A 21,262-nucleotide genomic window follows, 5' to 3' on the forward strand; every position below is an offset into this window, starting at 1 on the left:
ACATTTTGCAGGAAAGATGGTCAAATATCTATCTGTGATCTAGGTCTGGTGAGTGTCTTTTCAAAATGCTTCCAGTTTTCAAAAACTGTGCACCACTTTTGTTTGCTTTGTTATTGAGAAATTTTTTGTAAGACTGTCACTGATTTTTTCTCTGTGACTGGTAATTGAATTGTGCTTTCTCTTTTATAGCAACATCATGGTAGCCAGAACACATAACAGCTTGGTCTGTGTTACAGTCAAATGCAGCACCTGACTGAGAATGCCTAAAATGGAAATTAATCGTTGCTGCTTCAAAGTTATACATAAAACATTATTTAATGCTGCAAAATAAAAACTATATTCATTCATGAATATAGTTTTATTTTTATTTTTTTTCTAGAGTAAAATTAAAGAAAACTTTGTTTTCTTTATAATATGAGAAAGGAAGAAGATTGTGCATATTTTAGCTGAATGTTCAATATTAACAGAACTGAAGTTGAGACATTTTCAAAGAATTTTGATGTTGGATATTGTAAATATTTTCACATGTTTGCGGCTCGTTCATGATATTGAGATCTTGACAATTTAAAATGTTTGTGTAATTACAATTTATTGGTTTAACAACATAAGTAAAACAAGACAAATCAATAATGATAATGGCAATAGTAATAATAATAATAACAAACGACAGCAGTAAAACAAATAATAAGTAATACCAATCACAACTGCAATAATAATCAGAATAATAATGACGACAACAGCAAACAATAATAATAATAAACAGTGATAACATAAAAACAGAATTTAAAGTATCATCAGGATTTACTCACAGGTAGATAAATAATGAAAACCAGAATTCAGCCCCATTGACAAAAGACATTAGCATGACCGCTAGTCTTAACACTTTTAACTACTATTCTTGTATTAACAACAATCAATAGTGCAATAAATAAGATGAGTATAAAGTTCTCTTGCTGCAAATACCTTTGTTGTTTACAAATAAAACTACCCCAACAGTTAATGAATGAAATTTAGTACATTATCTCTTTCCACTTACAGTCTACAGTAACTCACCAAACCATTTCTCATTTTCATGTACTGTCCAGACTGGAATTACTTGTGGACGTCATGTGTATCCTTCACTGACCTCCTTGCAGAATACTCCCGCTTCAAACTCGCATAATAACTATTGTAATGCTCTCATCTTACAGATTGATGTCATAACATCTCAATTAGATGGATTCACAGAACTGATTTTTAACTGGTATTCCCCAGAGCATTTATACTCCTATCCTCTTTACCTGTTGGACCAGACCCAACTTGAAGTGTGGGAATGATTGACCACCCTCACATTTTCCCATGAAATTCCTAACCTTGGTTTGCACATATATTCTGATTATAGTTTCCAGCATCAAAAAGAAAGTACTGATACTGGATGCTGATCATTTATTTTTTAATTAATTATTTAAATAAAATAAATCTTAAAAATCACATTTCTAATTTTATTACACACTAATAAAAACCCATTGAACAAATCCTGACAACAGTGAACCATTTTATACTTGGTTGGTAGTCGACGTGTTAAAGATACAGGATGTCATTTTGTTCACAACAAAAGGGATTTTATGTAACACGGCCCAACAAAACTAATATGTAAGGAGCTATTAAGGATTGAAAAGTTTAAATGGTTGCCATTTTGGAACTTTCAAGGGTAAAATTTTTTTTTATAGATGTCTAGTAAAAAATGTACACCAAATTTCACTAAAATATCTCGGTCTGTTCTTAAGATATAGATTTTATTAAGTAAACACAAAATTGTGGAAAGAGGAGAAAATGACGCAAGACAGATAATTAGCTTACATGAATCTTTCTTTTTATTTATACTGATGTCCTGAATCAGTATCTTAAGTTTAGCTAGATACTTAATGCAGAATACGTAATCATTTTATTGAATATTTAATCATTCTCTGGAATTATCAATTTATAATCAAGGACTATCGATAAAATACTGCTAGTCATGTCAACAATAATAGACATGATCATTTTCTTAATAACTGAAGAATTTATATCTTCTCAAATAGCAAAGAAATCCAAAATTAATTCAGATACATAGTTTCAACATGATGGGGAATTAATTGCAGAGCTAGGCAAACGATGAATGGTCTAGTAAACAACTATGTACATACTACATTATCTCCAGACATGATTATATTGCTGGGGCTGAAAAAATATGGAGCAATCGTGTGAGGAGACTTTTTAAAACTTTTTCTTGTAGAGTCATATGAAGTATAAGTATTCAATAATTGACCACCGTAAAACATTAAGGTTAGCAAATTTGTAACAAAGTAACTATAATTCCTGTTGATATTTTATGCACGTCATTGGATGAAAAATTTACAAATTTTAGAGGTTGCTGCCTTCAGGTTGTAGTGTTTGGAACTTAGAATGTTTTAAAGTTACAGTTAAATGACATTAAATGAAATGCAAATTCATAGTAATTTTTTTAAAAATTAAAATTCAACTGTAAACAAATTTATAAATTTTTAAAATTGCTTGTTTTACTAAAAAAAAATCATACTTCTTAAAAACCTATTTGTCTCCTTATCTGTTTCATTCCCAATATGAGTTATTGTTAACCCCTTACCAGTCTGACGGAATATTCAGACATAGTTGAAGTGCACAATTAGGGCCTTTTGTCAAAATATTCAGACAAACTTTTTATGTGGTTTTAATTCATTCTCTATCATAATATCTTGTCATTTTTGTAACTTTTTTTTACTATTAGTTTGTAATGATAGCGCTAGTTATTAGTTTTTAATACATGTACATTGAGGGGTGTTCTTGTGTATTTGATCATAATCAGCTGACCCGGCTGATATGGCAAGTTGTTTAGTTACAGTGTACTGTGTAGTCAGACTGTGAGCACTATATTTCTTATTATACCTAAAAATTCTATAAATATGTGTGTATATAAATAAGCGTATAATTGTCTCAATATTTTGTGTGTAGGCAAAATTATAAAGCTAATTGCATAAATATTTTGTATATACATGACTAAAATTCCATGAATTAAAATGTTTTGGCATGCAAAAAAAAATGTTTTTAAATTACATTTCAGATCATTATTAGTCTCATATTATTTTCAATAACTTAAATCCTTCATTTTTCTTTTTTTATACACACAACTACTATTGATAAAGTGAATTAATTTAATTGCAGGTGAATTCTTAAATCAAACTATAAGGTTCTTCCAAACATATTTACAATAGCCAACATCAAAATTCTTTGAAAATGTCTCGATTTCAGTTCTGTTAATAATGAACATTCAGCTACAAAATGCTCCATATCCTTTCTTCCTCATATTATTTTATTTTCATTCTCATTTTCAAAAAACCATTTACAAGAATGTAGTTTTGACTATTCTTTAAATAATTCCATACCAGGTGTCCAAAAAAACTCTGGGATTTCAAGAATGAATATAGTTTTTATTTTGCAGCACTAAATAATTTTTTATGAGTAATTTTGAAGCAACAATTAATTTTCATTTTAGACATTCTCAGTCAGATATCTGCATTTCACTGTAGCACAGACTAAGCTGTTAATGAGCTCTAGCTTTTCAGTATCATGATGTTGCTGTGAAACAGAAAGCACAATTCAATTACCAGTTCAAAAAATCAGCGATTGTCATTCAAACAAAAATTACATGCATAGAAATTCTCAGTGAAAGCATATAGTGCAAACAGTTTCTGAAAACCAGAAGAATTGTGCAAGGTCACTCACCAAGTTTAGATCAAGATAGGATTCAACCATCTTTCCAACAAAGTCCAAAAGGTTCAGATCATAATGGTATTAAACTAAATACTCCTAAAAGCACTGTCCGTGCAGCTATTCCATGAAATTAAATCTAATGATAATTCACAGTTTGCGTAACATCTGTAACAACCATGTTAAGACTTCACTGCAACTATCTACAGCACATTTTATTTTCTGATGAAGCAACATTTCACATTCATAGAGTTGTGAATTACCTTAATTGATGAGTTTGTGGAATTTTGTCTGCAACTGTCTAAAAGCCAATGTTTGGTTGGTATCGTGCATAATCAAATTTTTGGGCCATTTTTCCCATGAGCAGACTTAATGGGTATAGGGTACATGTTAAGAGAACTTAGTGTTAACATATATTGGGAATATGGAGGGCCTAATTTTTCAACAGGATGGAGCCCCTGCACATCATGCAGAAGTTGTGCAAACTGCACTCGATGACGAGTTCCTAGAAGGCTGGTTAGTGCATAAATGCCAGTTATTGCATTAGTGTTTTGCTAGTTGTGAAAGAACTTAACTTTTGACAAACAAAGATCTCTGGTAAGAAAGTGGTTGACAAGCATATTTAATAAATAATATGGCCACCTTTCTCTTATTTATTACGATTAGGGTTATTCAGGATCAATGAATCAGAACTGTCATATAAAAAAATTAAGATTACATATCATATGAGACAAAAAAAAGCTAATAAAGATTTGTTTTCTGTGTATAAACAAATGATTGATGCCATAAAGTGTGCAGACAACCTGAAAAACTGGCATAGCCAAACAGGCAATAAGTCAGACCATTCACATCAAGTACCCCATACCAGGCTTACTAGTGAGGAGTGAAATGGTTTTCTGTTGCTTTCTTCACTAAGTAAAATATATATATATATATATATATATATATATATATATATATATATATATATATATATGTATATATATATAGCAATTCATTCTGCAGAGGATGCGATGAATGTTTTGTAGCATGTGTGAAAAATGCCATGCCTGGGATTTGAACCCAGGACCTCCAGGTGAAAGGCCAAAATGCTACCACTTGCGCCACAGAGGCCAGTAAGTAAAATATATTGTTATACATCAACATGCCAAGACTACCAAAGTGCAGTATTTCTGCAAGTGACAGTGTAATTTTTCATTTAAGAAACCTTCCATGTAATTTAGATGACTTACTACTTCAGGAAGTTACAATTGGATTTCATCTACAGCATGAAAATATTTAATCAAGAACAAAGTTAGTTTTTCTTTTGTATTTAGAAATGATAGCGAATGATCAGATTTCACTTAAATCTTCCATCAGGACTGGATCTGATACAACTCTATAATCAACACTATAATATACAACCAGATTGACTTCATGTGCAAGAAAAATGTGAACTACTACCTTATGATTGAAATAGATGAATTAATCTAGTTTCACTTCTTCAGAGTATTCAATAATATTTTTACAATCTCTATGAATTTATTGTTTTCTCATATTGTGAACTTGCATCTATTTTAGTTCACATTTCTTCTGCATGCAATGAACTATATCTTCCTGATTGTTGTAAAAAAAAAGAAAAAGTAACTTGTCAATAAGTGTACTAGTATTGTTTTGCCATTCACAAAACGCACAGCACGTAGCACAGATAAAGAAGCTCACCTTATTCCACAGTGATTAATGTTAATAAAAATTAAAAAAAAGTCGTATTTAATATAAAATAATTTTATCTTTTTATTCCTTTTTTATACCTTATTTAAAAACATAAAATTAATAAAATATTACAGAATAATTATTTATTTTATGATTATTAATAGTAATAAATCATAATTATAGTAGATTAGTATATTATCTGATCAAGAGAAATTAGACTGATGGCAACTATATTTTAAATTATTATAAATAATACCTAAGTAATTTTGCTTGTTGAAGTTGCAACAACTGAGACCAGTCAATAAACAGTTTTATTATAGAGTTTGCACTTCAATTGATCAGCAGCATTAAGATAACAATCAATTTAAATTAATTAAGCAGTCTTATTATTATGTTCTGGAAAGACGACATTGATTAGATCTTTTTTATTGACTTTGCCGAGCGGATTACGCGGTATTGTCTTGACGACACAGAACTGAGTAGGCACTTCATAAGCAGGTAACTTTGATTTGGCCCACTCTTTTAGTTTGTTTATATCCAAATCATCTCCTTTTGCTGTTTCTATAACAGCTGCCACCTAAAATCATCACTAAATTTTAGAAATACTTAAATCATAAAAGAGAAATTTAAGGATAAAATAATTTTATATTTCAATATTTTTTTTTATGATTTGCTGCACAACAGTTAAGTTTTTTTCATAAATTAAATACAAGATTAAAACTTGAAGATTCAAATAAAATTTAAGAAGTAACTAAAGTTACTTCTTAAAGTTAATTAAAAGAAAACTACTCGCATACAGAGTTGCTTTGTTCTAAAATACATTAAACACGTGTTTAAAAAAAAAAAAAAAATATTTAAATATAAAATTATTTTATCCTTTCACTAATAATATGTATGAAATTAAAAAGTAAAATATATGAAGTGTAATCTTTGTAACTAAGTTTACATCTATTGATAATTAATCACAAACAAGGGTGTATGATCAGCTTACAACAGAGTTTACCGATATCCTTTTGCAGGGTGGTACGACAGGGGGGTCACTACTTTAAATCCAAAATGATTGCTTCCAACTTGGCTCTATTTTGGAATAACTCCACTTAAAGATTTTCAATTGATTTAAGTATTTACTTGAATATCCACAGTTACAGCAGCCAAGTAGTCTTCATGACTTCTTGTGCTTAATTTTTTTTATTATACAGCATTTATAAAAATTTTTGAAAAAACTATAAACTTCATGTATGCTGACTGTTATATTCAAATAATAATTATGTGGAAAATGAAGGGAGTCACATGGGGAATGAAGTTTTAACAAATAGACTTTTTCATAAAACTAAGCATTGAGCACCTTGGACCTTACTTCGCATCACCAAAAATTGAGGATTGTCCATGACCAAAATCTTTGAAGTGATTACTTCCCCGTATACAGTAGTTTAAAACCCAGATACAAAACCCAAACATATTGCACCCAAATACATCAAAATGAAAAAATGGCTGATTGGGCAGGATTTTATAATATAACCAATGTAGGTGCTGCTAACTATACTATTATTATATATTCTCTATGGTATTATCACTGATAATACTATAGAGAAAATAATAATAATGTGGCAAACAAAACCATTCTTAGAAAAAACAAGAAATGTAAATGGACCATGTGAGCAGTTGGTGGAATGATGAAATAACTCCTTTATTTCCTCTGGTTTGATAAAGAATCTTATGAATTACTTGGTAAATTATTGTTATTATAAATATTATATAATAAAAAGTGAAAAAAAAATAAAATTGAAATTTGAATCCAAGATATCTCAATTATGAAACAGGATTGACTGCTGCTTTTGATACTGGATATACAAATAAGCCACTTGAACCACTGACAATCATTAAATGGGACTTGTTACTAATTTGTGCAAAGTTGGAAGCTACTATTTCGGATTAAAGTCAGAACCTGTCATACCAGCCTGCAAAACTGTATCGATAAACTATGTTGCAAGTTGATTGACTGCCTGTCCTTGTAAAAATTATAAATTTCCATACTATACCTAAATTAAGGACCCCCTCTATTGCTTACAACCAAGAATATTTGACTAGGAATTAAAACCTGTACAGCATAGAATAAGACCTCCTCTAAGAGGGTCAAATCTAATTTGAATCAAGTACGTTCACCGGTTGACTAGTCAAAGCTCCAATCTTGTCCTGTGGACAGAATTAGAATCTAAGTGCAAAAATCCCAAATCGCTTAAGGAAATAAAATAAGACTGTATATCCACATTAAACTCTGAAGAAAAAAGAAGCACACTGCAGATTAAAGTGATAAAAATGTGTAGTTGTGTTATTTGAAAATTAGCAGGTGTTTTTTTAAAAAAAGTCGCAACAAACTTTATGCCAGATGGGATGTAAAGTTTTTCCGGTTGTAATCTTTTTATAAACTACATAATTCAAACATGAAATATTTAAAAATTCTATAAATAAATAAAAAACCATTAAAACTTACCTTTTGACCCCACGTCATATCATTGATCCCAACAACTGCCACATCAATAATATCAGGATAATCTCTTAGTGTCGTTTCAACATGTACAGCACTCACCTTGTAACCACCAGTCTTAATGATATCAACAGATTGTCTTCCCAATATTTTATATGCATCTTTATCATACTGTACATGGTCACCTGATAACAATGAAAAAAATTTTTTAGTTTTATTTCAGAAAAGATATAAAGTTTTAAAAATATCACTTAATTTTACTGAATTATAAAGATTCCTACTTCGAGCCATTTTCTTGATGTTTTGATATATCATCACCTAAGTTTGGATAATTCTTCTCATTAATAATAATTCTCTATATAATCTCTTCTAGTCATTCAAACTAGTTTATCATTGCAAATAATATGGAAGATACACCTATTAAAATATGTTCTCTTTAAATTTGTTATACAAATTGATATTACAAAAAAAAATTAAATTACTCAAATTCCAATACTGTGCTACTTAAAAACCAGAAAAATAATAATAGTGGTTTATGCAATAGATCATATCAACGGTTGCAATTAATAAATGCATTCTATTACAATAACTTTATTGTCTATATTCTTGCGTACTAACAAAATAATAAAATTATTTTTCTCTATTTCTATACCCTTAAAAAATAATAGGAAATTTTTAACCTTTATGATTTCATCTTATATGAATCGTTTCAAAGGACTCCAAAAATAAATGTAAATTTATACCCATATTTTACAGAAGTTGTCTACTAAACTGAGACATTATACATTTCTATCTTACCTATCTTTTAAAATGGTGTTCTATTATTATTATTATTATTATATCTTGATGGATTCTTTACTTGATCGTCATTCATAATGTCCAAACTTGGAGGGAGAAATCAAGGTGAGAATGTAAAAAATGAATTTTGCAATGACTTTCTGCAACCTAAATTTTTTTGATTCATTAAAAGATCATCATTTTCAGCACTTTTGTTTCAGAAAACCTTAAACACAATCTTCATGATTAACAGTAATCATTTAGGAGGAACTCTCAGACATGAGTAAACATGTTTACTTGAACATACAAAGTTTTATGTTTCATAAAACAAAAATTATTACTATAACATAATTTCAGGCGATAACTTGAAAATTTAATGTGTTAAAGAATATTTTAGAATATTCTGATTTAGTATGAAAAATATTATACATAAGACAGGGCTATTTTTCAGGATAATTTTTATTTTTCATTGTAATTCCCTTGTAATTTGATACATTACAAGACCAATGAACTTTCCAACTTTTTAATACCTTCATTATAATCCAATTTGTCAAATTGGGCAAAATAAGCACTTATCTCAACTTTTAACTCATCATTTTAAATAAAGCTTCATCCAGCAAACAGATTCTTCAGGTTTGGGAAGAGAAAGTAATTGCTGGTAGCCAAATCCAGCAAAAACAGACCACGTAAAAACAGTTGGAACCACAGATTTAGTTTTGCAGCAACAATCAAAACATGTATGCAGACATATTGCAGTAAAGAGCACTTTCCTTTTGGCAAGATGTTGACATTGAGCATGAATAGCACTCTTCAATTTGTCCAGTAATGAAGAATAATATTCCCCAGCGATGGTCCTGCCTTTTTCCACAGTCTAGGAGCATCGTACCATGAGAAACCGCAAAAAAACCACAGCAATGACTTTCCTGAGGATAAAGCCATTTTCGTTCTCTTTGATGCACTTTCACTTGCTGCTTTGTCTCTGGCATGTAATGGTATCCATGTTTCATCTACCGTTATAAAACATTGGCGAAACTCAAGGCAATCACATTTAAATAAGTAAACATTGAGAAGTTCTTCGGTTGAATGCAATTTCAGTCAACTGTTAACAAATTCATCAATCGAGCAGAAAGCTTTTTCGTACCATAAAAATTGAATAAAAATATAGTAGTCGCAGTCTGTCAAAATTTTTGCAATGCGAGCAACCTCATGTATGTTCAGTTGGCATTGTTATTTAATACGGCACTGTGGATTTTTGTGACAATTTGCTGGGTAGTAGTAGTTTTTGGGCAACCCTAACATTCATTTTCATTGAATATACGACCTTGTATAAATTCATCAGTAGTTTTTGGGCAACCCTAACATTCATTTTCATTGAATATACGACCTTGTATAAATTCATCATGCTATACTTTACAATGGAATCTTTTTGTATGTCAGTCGGGGTTAAACCTTTTAAAGCAAAGGACTTTATAAAAGCTTAACTTTTCAAAAAATGTATAAACTTTAGTCGATTACCAAAACAAGCAACTAAACACATGCATTTGAAACTGCAGCACACATTCTAAAGGATCATACATGATAAATATAATTATTTGGTAATATTTGCACAATATTTATGTGAGCTGAGAACTAATTGCAAATGAATGTCAGAAACTGTGTTCAAAATAAGTTTTAAAACTGGCTGATTTTCTAATGGATATAATGGTGGTGTTTTATATAAAACAATTTAATATTTTTAAAGCTCAAATTATATTATATTTATATTATATTTAACTGAGGATAATGGACAAAGTACAATGTACACATATTAACATGTACAATTTAATTTATTTAGGGTAACTTAAGACAAAATATACATATTTATTTCATTAAATATATTTTTTTAAAAATGAAATTTTTTGTCAAAGTTATTTGTTAGTTTACTGAACTATTATGTAACAAGATATTTACCAGTTTTAAACCATCCTTCAGTGAATGCTTCTTCAGTCTTATCAGGTTTTCGGTAATACTCTTTGAAAACACTGCTACCTTTTACCAGCAGCTCACCAGTCACATTTTGTGCTTGTTTGGAAACAATAGTTGTACCTTGAGATGAACCTTCTGCAAGGGTTCTCCCATTATTGTCAACAATCTTGACTTGTACTCCAGTGAAAGGAATTCCGACTGAGCCTAGAAATATAGCACATACATTTAAAACTTCAACAAACTGTCACATCATCTTAATCTTTCAACAGGATAAAACAAAATTTAAAATGAGAAAGATGATATTTATGTATTTCCACTGAGGTATTTAGACATACTAACAGGTGCAGCAGTGAATTGAGTGATTTGGCAACAGCAGATACGATCGTATCTGCTGTTAATGAGTGGGGAATGAAAGTATTCCCACTCTTGGAACTCTTATTTACCACTCAGTCACAATAGAGTTATGGAGCAGTGTTCACCGTGCTTTTTCTGTAAAGTGAATTACAAAAATGATGACAGTTACATGATCACACAGTGAATGTTTCAGAATCATTTTAGTATTCCTTACTACGATCGATCCAGTACCTTCTACGTGGCAGAAGTTTAATCAAACAAAACAATTTAATAAGTTAATTGACTTTTAATTCACTTAGCGTATACTGGGTAGAGCATATTTTATTAACCTATTAATAGTATTAAAGTAATATATTAACAAAAGAATTCATTCATTTCCTAAATATAATTAATAAACACAGAAAATCAGTAGTATTTAATACATATAAATTCACATAAAAAAACTGGAAAAATCACAATGTACTTCATAAAAATATATATATATATATATATATATATATATATATTACTAATAAAAATCACCTGTAAACACCCCAAAACAGTGAGATTAATATAACAATTTTTATAAAAAGCTTTCCAGATTTATCAGCAGTCTTTAAAGTACTACTAAATCAAGTAATGAATTACCATTATTACACATTACATATAAAAACTGGTTAGTTTTTATGTTTTCTTTTTCAGAATCCAATAGCCACTTTTTTCAATTTTTTCTTCTAAATTTGTGTGTATTTGGAGGTATTGCAGAGAAATCTAGACTATTATATAAAGAGGAAGCGGTTTTTTTTATTCAGGATAAACAAAAAAAACTACCCAATCGATTGCAACCAAACTTTTACCCATGTTTCTTGGCATAACTAAGAATACAATATATATTTCATCTTGAATAAACATTAAAAACAATTAAAAAAACATTAAAAAGATAATGCTTCACGGCCTCCATACATAGTATGTTGACTCTCTACCTATGACCACAGAGACTATGTTGTCTCTGTGGTCAGTAACTAAAATATGACCTGAGAAAACTGATCTTATCACATGTGCTAAACTCCCTGATAAAAATGTTAACCCATTATTATATGATGCTGTCTATAAAAATATGTCATCACCATGCATGATAAACTGAAAATGTTCAAAAACATAAATTTGCAACACAAACTGTAGATAATGGTTGACCAACTTATTGCAGAAGTCCAGGGGACAGAGGTTATGCAACAACTTTATGCAAGGTAACATAACTGATATTGATAATAAATGGATCATCCCACATTGTCCACTACTGTCACGCTGCTTTAATGTTCAAATAAATGTTGAATTTTGCAACTTTGTGCAAGCAATTCAATCAATCTGTTAATATATTACCAAAGGTTCAGATCAATTAACTTTTTTGGTTGGAAACAATAAGAGATGAATTGGTCAGTTCATTAATGGTAGATATATGTACATCTAAGGCTGATTGGCGATTTTTATTTCAGTCCAATGACTTAGCTAAGACACTGTTATATCCTGAAGTTCCCAGTTACTATAATAATAACAACTTTAGCAGAAGAAAGCATGGAACTGACATCAAAGGATTTGTTCTGAACATAGTATATACTAATGCTTTCATCTGCATATGTTATTGCATAAAGGACCTACATCTTTTGATTACATGAAAACTGTTGATGGTGTGCTACACCAAACATGTAAAGCTGCTTGTGGTGCACTTGGCTTATTGGAAAATGACATCACAGGAAAGACATGTTTGCTGATGCTTCTATCTGTCAGTCTTTACCTAGATTGGTAGAATTATTTTCAATTCCATTACATTAGTTTTTTGTCATCCCTGTCCAACCGAACATATTGTGGGAAATGTTCCAAAAAAATTTTGTAAAGATATTTTATATTAAATCTCACGTCAAACCAATAACGCTGAGATTATAACTTCAGATGAAATATTGAATAGAGGTCTCATTGAGATTGAAGATATCATTGTTGCATTAAGTGAAACACTTATGCGATTTCGGTTCACCAACCCAAGTGATAATCAAGAAGCAATTAATGCTTATGATACAATTTACGATACAAATGTTGATTGTATACTTCCATTCAACATCAATGAACAGAAAGAATTTGTAAGCATTAATTTTCCTAAATTAGTATCACATAAACATCAGGCATTTTATGATACAAATGATAATGTTGCTAGCAACTACCCAAAGACTTTTTCTAGATGTTCCTGGAGGTACTGGAAAAATTTTCTTAATCTGCTTCTTGCTCAAGTTTGATCAACAAAACATCATCAATAATAGCCACTACACTTATAAATGGTGGGAGAATTGCACATTCCACTTTTAAGTTACCATTAACTGTTGCTCTTGGACAAAACTTTGTTTGTTCTATTTGTAAAAATGGCCCACTTGGACAAATTGTGCAAGATGCTAAACTTGTAGTCTGGGATGATGCACAAGGAGTCATCCAGCTTATATTGAAGCCATTGATTGAATCTTCGAGATATGAGATATCATGCAGCAAATTAATGGATGGTATAACTTTCGTGTTTGGTGGAGACTTTTGGGAAACATTGCTAGGGCTCATGTTGTTCAGAGGGCCTTAAATAATCACCCTTATGGAAATTCATCCTCACTATTAACTTAAGAACTAATATGAGAGTTCATCTTGGGGGTGGCGATGCTAACTTTTCCTTACAACTACTAAATATAGGAAATGGGACTCTTCCTCACAATGATGGTTACATTTCTGTTAATGAAAACGTTAGTACTGTTGTGCTTACAATAGATGAACTCATTTCCAAAATTTATCCAGAAATTAGGAGAGGTTATCTCTAATGTAAAAACTGTTTCATTGTAAAAGAATTTAATCTGAAAACTTTATAAATATTTTTTATGTTTATAATTATATACCTTATACTACATCTCTATATAATCGCCACATGAATTAAGACATTTATTGTAGTGATATACCAGCTTCAATATACCCTTGTCATAATCTTCTTCCGCCAGTCCATTTAGCCAGTGATTAACAGCATTTTTAAGTTTATCGTCGCCCACGAATTGCTTACCACTAAAAAATTGTAATCAGAAGGAGCTAACTCTAGACTATATGTTGGACGATTGTAAATTTCCCAATCAAATGTCAGACCCTCAACATGCGGATGTACATTATCGTGCAGCAGGACAACACAGTCGGTCGGCTGCCCACATTGCCAATTTTGCATTTATAGTCATTCCACGTGGCGTGAAATCAATCAGGAGTATGCCAAACCAATCCCAAAAGACTGTGGCCATCAGTTTGGGTCTGAATGGCTGTGGCTTGATCTTTGTTGGTCTGGTTGGTGATTGAGGATGACTGTGTGACTGGCTGCACTTATAACCAGTTACTTGACTAAAGAACATAAAATGAAAGAATTGACCACTACAGGAAACACAAGCAACCATATAGCACAGGCAAAGCTGCGATGGGGAGCTAGTTAAAATATAATATAACCTACACTCTCTAACCTATTTTTTTTTCTCGTCAATTTTATTCAAATATTGATCTTCCACATGTACCTGAGAGAGGTTCATATAAAATAAGCATTATTACTTATTTTATAAATAACCAAACTTAACCTAGACTTGCTAACCTTGACTAGCGAGTGTAGGTTATGTTTGGTTAGATTATATTTATAATTTCTCTGCAAATACCAACCGGTTTGGAAGAAAAACTAAAAAAAAAGTAGCTGTCCGATTCCGAGAAAGTACCGAAGTATAATTCTTCTGCATGATAATACCCACCTTCATTCCACTCAAAATACATGGAACAATTGAAAAGTTGGGTCAGGAGGCATTGTCATATCCATTTACAACCCTCATCTTGCATGATTTGATTTTTTTTTGGATAATCTAGTTTGATAATGAGTAGACACAAGGTGAACAATCTTTACTATTAGAAAAAGAAAAACAGATGGGACAAGTACTTAAATGTAGCTGGGGATTATGTTGAAAAGTAGCATTACTTTCATTTGTTTCTAATTACTGAATATAATATAAAATTATTTACCTGTTCTAAGAAGAAGGGATGTAGGATGTAGGGGGTATACTGAAATCAAACGACTAGCACTAGATAGGGAATCTTGGAGAGCTGCATCAAACCAGTCAAATGACTGAAGACAAAAAAAAAGTTCTAAGAAGATAAGAATGGAATTAAAAAAACATACCTGGTTTTCTATCAGCAGTGAGAGAGTTCGTTAAAATCATTCCTGTTTCTGTCATGCCATACCGTTCAAGTATCTTATGACCGGTTATGTACTCCCATTTGTCAAACACCTGCGTCGGTAATGGAGCTGAACCGGAGACAAAAAGTCTGAAAATTAGAAAGAGAAGATTATATTTAAGGATAAATTAGTGCTACATAACAAGAGATTTTTTTTAACTAATCAGCTAGATAGTCCTAAAATAAACATATAACATAAGAAATAATATAAATTACTAAAAACAAAACAAATACCTTTGGAATTAGAAGAAAGACATTTTTTCTAAGTATAGCATTTAAAAATTCTCTCCCAGGCACAAAAATTACACAATCATTCAAACCCATTACAATGGCTGAGACGGTAGGATCACATTTTAATTTAGGTAAGAAAAATTATTTGAAGTACTTCCTATACAGAAAAGCCTCCCCCCTTATCTGGGATAAGGGAGGCCCATGAAGTAATAACATCTACACAAGGAAAGTATCTGAATATAGTTCCCATTTAAAGAAATAAACACCCTTTAACTGGAATCAAATGCAACTTAAATAAAAAAAAGCAAAAACATCTTTTAATACAAGCATTTATAAAAAAATGAAAAATTTAACATAAAATATTATACAATAATTTAAAGTTTATGACCTATTTTATATAAATACTGTTTAAAAAGTGCCAAATAAGTTTGCTTAAGAATTTTAATTATAAATTATTATATTATTATTTGTGCTCCTCAATATGCATTATTAATTCAACTTATGTTTAAGCTATAAAATTTTTAAATCTATAAATCTTTTAATTCTTGCTAACGCTTGCACCAAATTTTGGTTATTGGCAAAAGTGGGATTATCTTCTTGTTTAGTATTGTCAACAGCAAATTCTGTTACAGAATTAATCATGATGAAAGTCTAAAGCTACACGATTATTATATATAATTACTACAAATAAAATATCTAAAAGAAATTTACTGTTGAATATTAAATGTATTAACTCAAAAAATTTATAGAACCTTTTTAAAAATAAATTTTTTACATTCTAATAAAAACTGTATAAGTTATAAGATTATAGAATTTTTCATTTTCAATTTTTAATGAACAGATTAAGCTAAGCTTACCAGAGTGCTTGCATCTTCAGCAACTAAGTTAGAATTGATATTAGGATAATCTTGTAGGAAATTAAGATTTGACTTTCAAATTATGAAGTCATTGTGTAACTGTACTACTTCTATTTATTCACACATCAGCTGCTTGCAGAAGATTACACTTTTCTGAAGTATGTAATGATGGTACTTTCTGCGAAGGCTTGTAATATTTTGCCAATCCATGCAGTTACGTAAAGAACCAACTAATTTATTCATCAAATCTTGCTGCGCTGTAGTTTCACTTATATTGGATATTAAGTAAATTTATCAACTTATGGTGTTTTTTTTATGATGCCCTGGTCAAGCAGTTGGGTTGTAGCAGTGATATTTGGTGGGGAAAAAATACTGGTAAACTTTTACAACCCCATAAGCATTATTTCCTTATCATACATGATTTGTTACTGCTAGCCCATTCACCTAGAAGTTCTACTAATATCCAATCCTTCAAAACAAGGTGGTGGTTTAGCTGCTTAAAAGATTAGTAAAGGTATCTGTTTTTCTCCCGGATGCTGGTACACAAAAATTTTTAGATGTTTTCTAAATATATATTTTTTCTTATATAAAGACCTTTTTCATAAACATTTTCAGGTGAGCAGGCCATCAACAATTTTACCCAGTGATTAATCCATTCCCTACAACAATTTAGTCTAATGCACGTATTTCTTCCAAAATTGTTAAAAGCAGTAAAATTCTGACATTTTTGTAAACAGCTGTTTAGAAGCTTTGGTCACTAATTCCAAAATAAGTTTTTTGAAAGCGCTTTTTTTAGCACTAGTTGATAAGGGCTCTGCCCGCTGGACCCTTGATGTATTTGAATGTTCATGTTTGTGAGAATATTAAGTATTTTACAGAAATATTTTAAGAAAAGCAATATTAGTGTGTACAGAATATTTTTCTGAACATATTTTTTTCTATTTAAAATAAACTTACGAAATAAATAGATATAGAATTTAATAGTTTTTAATAGAAATATAATGTTTAACACTAGGTATATTGATAACAGGGAATTGGGTTGGGTACACAGTCTTCTTCATTTAGTGTGTTCATGTGAGGTTGTGTTAGTTGCCAGTCCAGCTGCTGCTATTTGTACAGAGCAGATCACATGATGCCAATGATTCTCTCCCGCTAAATAAAAAGAATCCTTTTTTTACAGCTTAATATTAACTAATAATCCTTTTCTTTTATTAATAAAATTAAGTAATAAATAAATAAAAGTAGTTATGCTTAGATATTAAATTAAATAATCTAAATTAATTGACAACAGTCTGCTTCTAGCGGGAGAGAGTTGCCAAACGCAGCTACCCGATGCACCACCCATTGGTGCCTCTGCGCCATAGCAGCTAAAATAAAAATGTGGGCACAAGGACAAAAAAACCCATGCACCATCCTTTTTTATGAGAAAGAAAGATAAGCCCAATTATTTTGCAACTTTACTAAGTGAAATAACGAAAAAATAAATTTTTTCAATAAAATTATTTAAAATGAAAGTGAAATTTACATGTTTTATTAATCTGAAAACGTTTCACTACTTTCCAAGCACTACACTACTCTCTCAAAGCAAACTCTATTTCTAGTCTTTCAGTTTTAAAAATTTTCTAGAAGCCATTTACAAAAAATATAATTTGATAATTTTAATCCATTGTAAACGACACTAAACACACTTTCACTGTACTGGATAATTAGATGTATGAATTTCTACCACAAAAAGTACATCTGTATTTATAGTTTAAACCCTAATCAAATCTAATTCAAAAGAATAAATATGAATTGCCTAATTATTATTACCACAGAGATGCAATGTTATACTATAAATATTTTTAAATGTATTTTTAAAGATTAAATATCTTTAACTTATTTAAACTCTATCAGCAAATTCATTGATTTAGAATTTTATAGTTGGGAAAGTTAGTAAATTTTTATTTCCTGCCTGTGTGTATGTAAGAGAATGTTTGAACATCAGAGGAAAGAAATAGGAGATAAAATGTAAACAAAATTCCTTGGTTCCATAAAAACTGTTCATGTAAGGAGAGTTGTCCATGTAAATCAGAGTTTCACTATCCTTTATATATATACTAGCATACCCTGTCACGACTTTGCCCACAATATAGATGTAGCTTCACTTGCAATGCTTTTTTAATAGCAAACTTATTTTTTTATAAATAAAAAATATTTAATCAACAATATTTCGATTTTCATTAAATCCTGATAAAAACATTAAATACAAATTTTTATAAAAATACTGAAGGAATATATGATAAACAATGAATTGTTGCCCAAAACTTAAATAAAGGAAACAAAAAAAAAAAGATAAGAAAACTGAACAATATTTGTTAGACCAATCCATTTTATGAATGAATTGAAATAGTTCAATATAAAAGTTCAATAAAGATAAACAAAAAATTTATTACAATCCCAGATCTAGCATCCCCATCGCGGCTTCGCCCGTGCTTTATAGTTACTTGTGGTTCCCATCACAATCAGAGGATCATGGCTCGCTTCGCTCTCCCTTCCTGTTTTCTCCCGTTTCTCTTTTCCTTACTTCCTTTTCCCCTTCATCATCCCCCAATTACATTTCCCCCTTCCTATTTTCTTTCTCTTTTCCCTTTCAATTTCCTTTTCCCAGTTTTCCCCATTTTTCTTTTTTCATTTTTCTCCTTCTTCCCTTTTTCCTTTCTCCATTTTTCGATGAATTTTGGTATATGTTCATTTTGCTGCTAAGCAGGAATCACGGTAAAATTCTTTGTTATTATTCCTAATTTAAAAACAAAGCGTTTTCCAGACACATGTTTATGAATTTTTCATTATTTTAAACAGAGAAATACAGCTGTAAAATTTAAAGGCATTCTTCTATAGCACTCACACCTCATTCTGTCACTCTGCACGCGCACACAATTTATTAATATTAGTTATTTGAGAATTTCATGGAAACAGTTTCAGTAATTCATGGAAATGAATTACTTCATTTCCATGCCTTACCTACGCTTTTAATCTCAACCAATTTTTTTTTCATCTGACATCTTCAATTATTTACTTTATACATTCTAATTATTTAATTCCATTTTAATTTAATTATTTATTTATTTAAAATTTAATTTACTATTATTTTATTATATTTTTATTTTTAATTAAATTTATTTAATCCTCTTCCTCTTTCCCCATTTCCCTTTCCCCCTTATTCTTTTCCGTTTCCATTTCCTTTTCTCTGTTTTAGAATAGTTTTGTTAAATTGTCTATAAACAAATAAAACTCATTGATTAAATTGAAACAGAACTAATTCTGAAAAAAAATGATGTAAATAAAGCCAATAAAAAATAAATAAAAGTGCAAGAAAATAATGTATTATTCAGTGCAGAACAATATATACAAATATAGATAATACTGAATTACAATTTTAGATTAAAACCAACAGCCTTCTATTATTATAAAAATTATAAAAATAAACTAAACTTCTAAAACCAAATAAAATAGTATAAGTTATTCTACATTACATCAACTGTTCAAAATGTTCGCCATCAACTTGAAATACATTTCAGCAAGGCGAGTTACAAATAAGATAGCATTTTTGGGTTTTTTTTATTTCTTCAATGGCCCATGTGATTCTTTGTAAAAGCTCATTTAGATTTTCTGATTTTTGTGCATATACTAACGCATTCATATATCCCAAGAAAAAGATATCCAAGGGATTCATATCAGGTGATCTTGCTGACCAAAGTTAAGGTCCACCTCGACCAATCCAGCGGTTGGAAAATGTTTCATTCAGATAATGAATAACAGTACCATAAAAATGGGCTGGTGCGCCATAGTGTTGGAAATACATATCAGTTCTTGTATTAAGGGGAACATCCTTTGAAAGTATTTTTTTTTTTTTTTTGTGGAGGGCGAAAAACGTCTGTACGTTATCATCGCCCGGGTATTTTTTTTTTATGAAAAAAAAAAAATAAAAGTAATTAAAACTAGTACATAAAACTAAAACTTAAAATAAAAAAAAAAAATAAAAGCAAAACAATTAAACAAAGTCCGAGATGGGTGTAAAAGGCCCATTCTCGGATAACAAGAGCACAAAAATGATACAAAAAAGTTTTAAAAAAATAAGCAACATAAAAAAATAAAACTTAAAACTAATATCACTAGAATCTTAAAACTAATATCACAGACTGAGTCATTAAAACATAAAAGCTAAAATAATAAATAAAAAAAACTATATAAAAAATAAAATTTAACAGATTCGAATAGGGAGTGTAAAAGGCTCCCTCCTCGGTTAACAAGATCAAATCTGTTAAAAACTTTTCTAGAATAAGTTATATACCCAACAATGTTACATTTTTTGGGTTAACCCTACACTACACAGAAAAAGGAACATCCGGTTTAAAACTTCATTGTCGTTGCACAAGACACCACGGATGTTTCTGGGTAATTTAAACTTACGACGCAACGCCACATAACATATGCAGTCCATGAGTATGTGGTGCACAGTCATGCGGCAGTTGCATCGTGTGCATAGGGGTGCTTCTCTTGTCATCAGGTGCCCATGTGTAACCCTGGTGTGTCCTATCCGCAACCGACAGAGGACTACTTCCTCACGCCGAGATTTTCTACATGAGGAGTCCCATGGCAACACAGAATTTTTAATCTGCTGGAGTTTATTATCTACAGTAGCCGTCCAGTCACCTTGCCACTTTGCTCTTAGTATTGTTTTACATAATTAATAAAAGCAGAAGTAGCAACTCTGGTGGTGAAAGGAGGCTGGTTACATGCTTCTTTGGCAGCGGAATCTGCATGTTCATTACCTAAAATCCCTACGTGGCTTGGGACCCAGCAAAAACTTACTTCTGTGTTGCGATTATTAAACTCAACGATTGCGTTGTAAATTTCAATTACG

The 21,262-nt window shown here is 30.4% G+C and overlaps 1 protein-coding gene across 3 annotated transcripts in view; it reads right to left on the reverse strand.

Moving 5' to 3' along the window:
- Nucleotides 1–5,492: 5,492 nt before the first annotated feature.
- The window catches only part of Acsf3 (Acyl-CoA synthetase family member 3), a 57,499-nt gene continuing 41,729 nt past the window's right edge, over nt 5,493–21,262 (reverse strand). For all 3 annotated transcript variants that reach the window (XM_075382426.1, XM_075382427.1, XM_075382428.1), the window contains exons 7-10: nt 15,213–15,358; nt 10,649–10,867; nt 7,928–8,106; nt 5,493–6,013 (exon numbers count right to left, since the gene is read on the reverse strand). In XM_075382426.1, coding sequence (XP_075238541.1) covers nt 5,810–6,013; nt 7,928–8,106; nt 10,649–10,867; nt 15,213–15,358 — 748 coding nt within the window. In that variant the 3' untranslated portion in view covers nt 5,493–5,809. The remainder of the gene's footprint in view (nt 6,014–7,927; nt 8,107–10,648; nt 10,868–15,212; nt 15,359–21,262) is intronic.

This window comes from Lycorma delicatula, chromosome 1 (assembly GCF_047948215.1).
Source record: "Lycorma delicatula isolate Av1 chromosome 1, ASM4794821v1, whole genome shotgun sequence".
Taxonomy (NCBI): domain Eukaryota; kingdom Metazoa; phylum Arthropoda; class Insecta; order Hemiptera; family Fulgoridae; genus Lycorma; species Lycorma delicatula.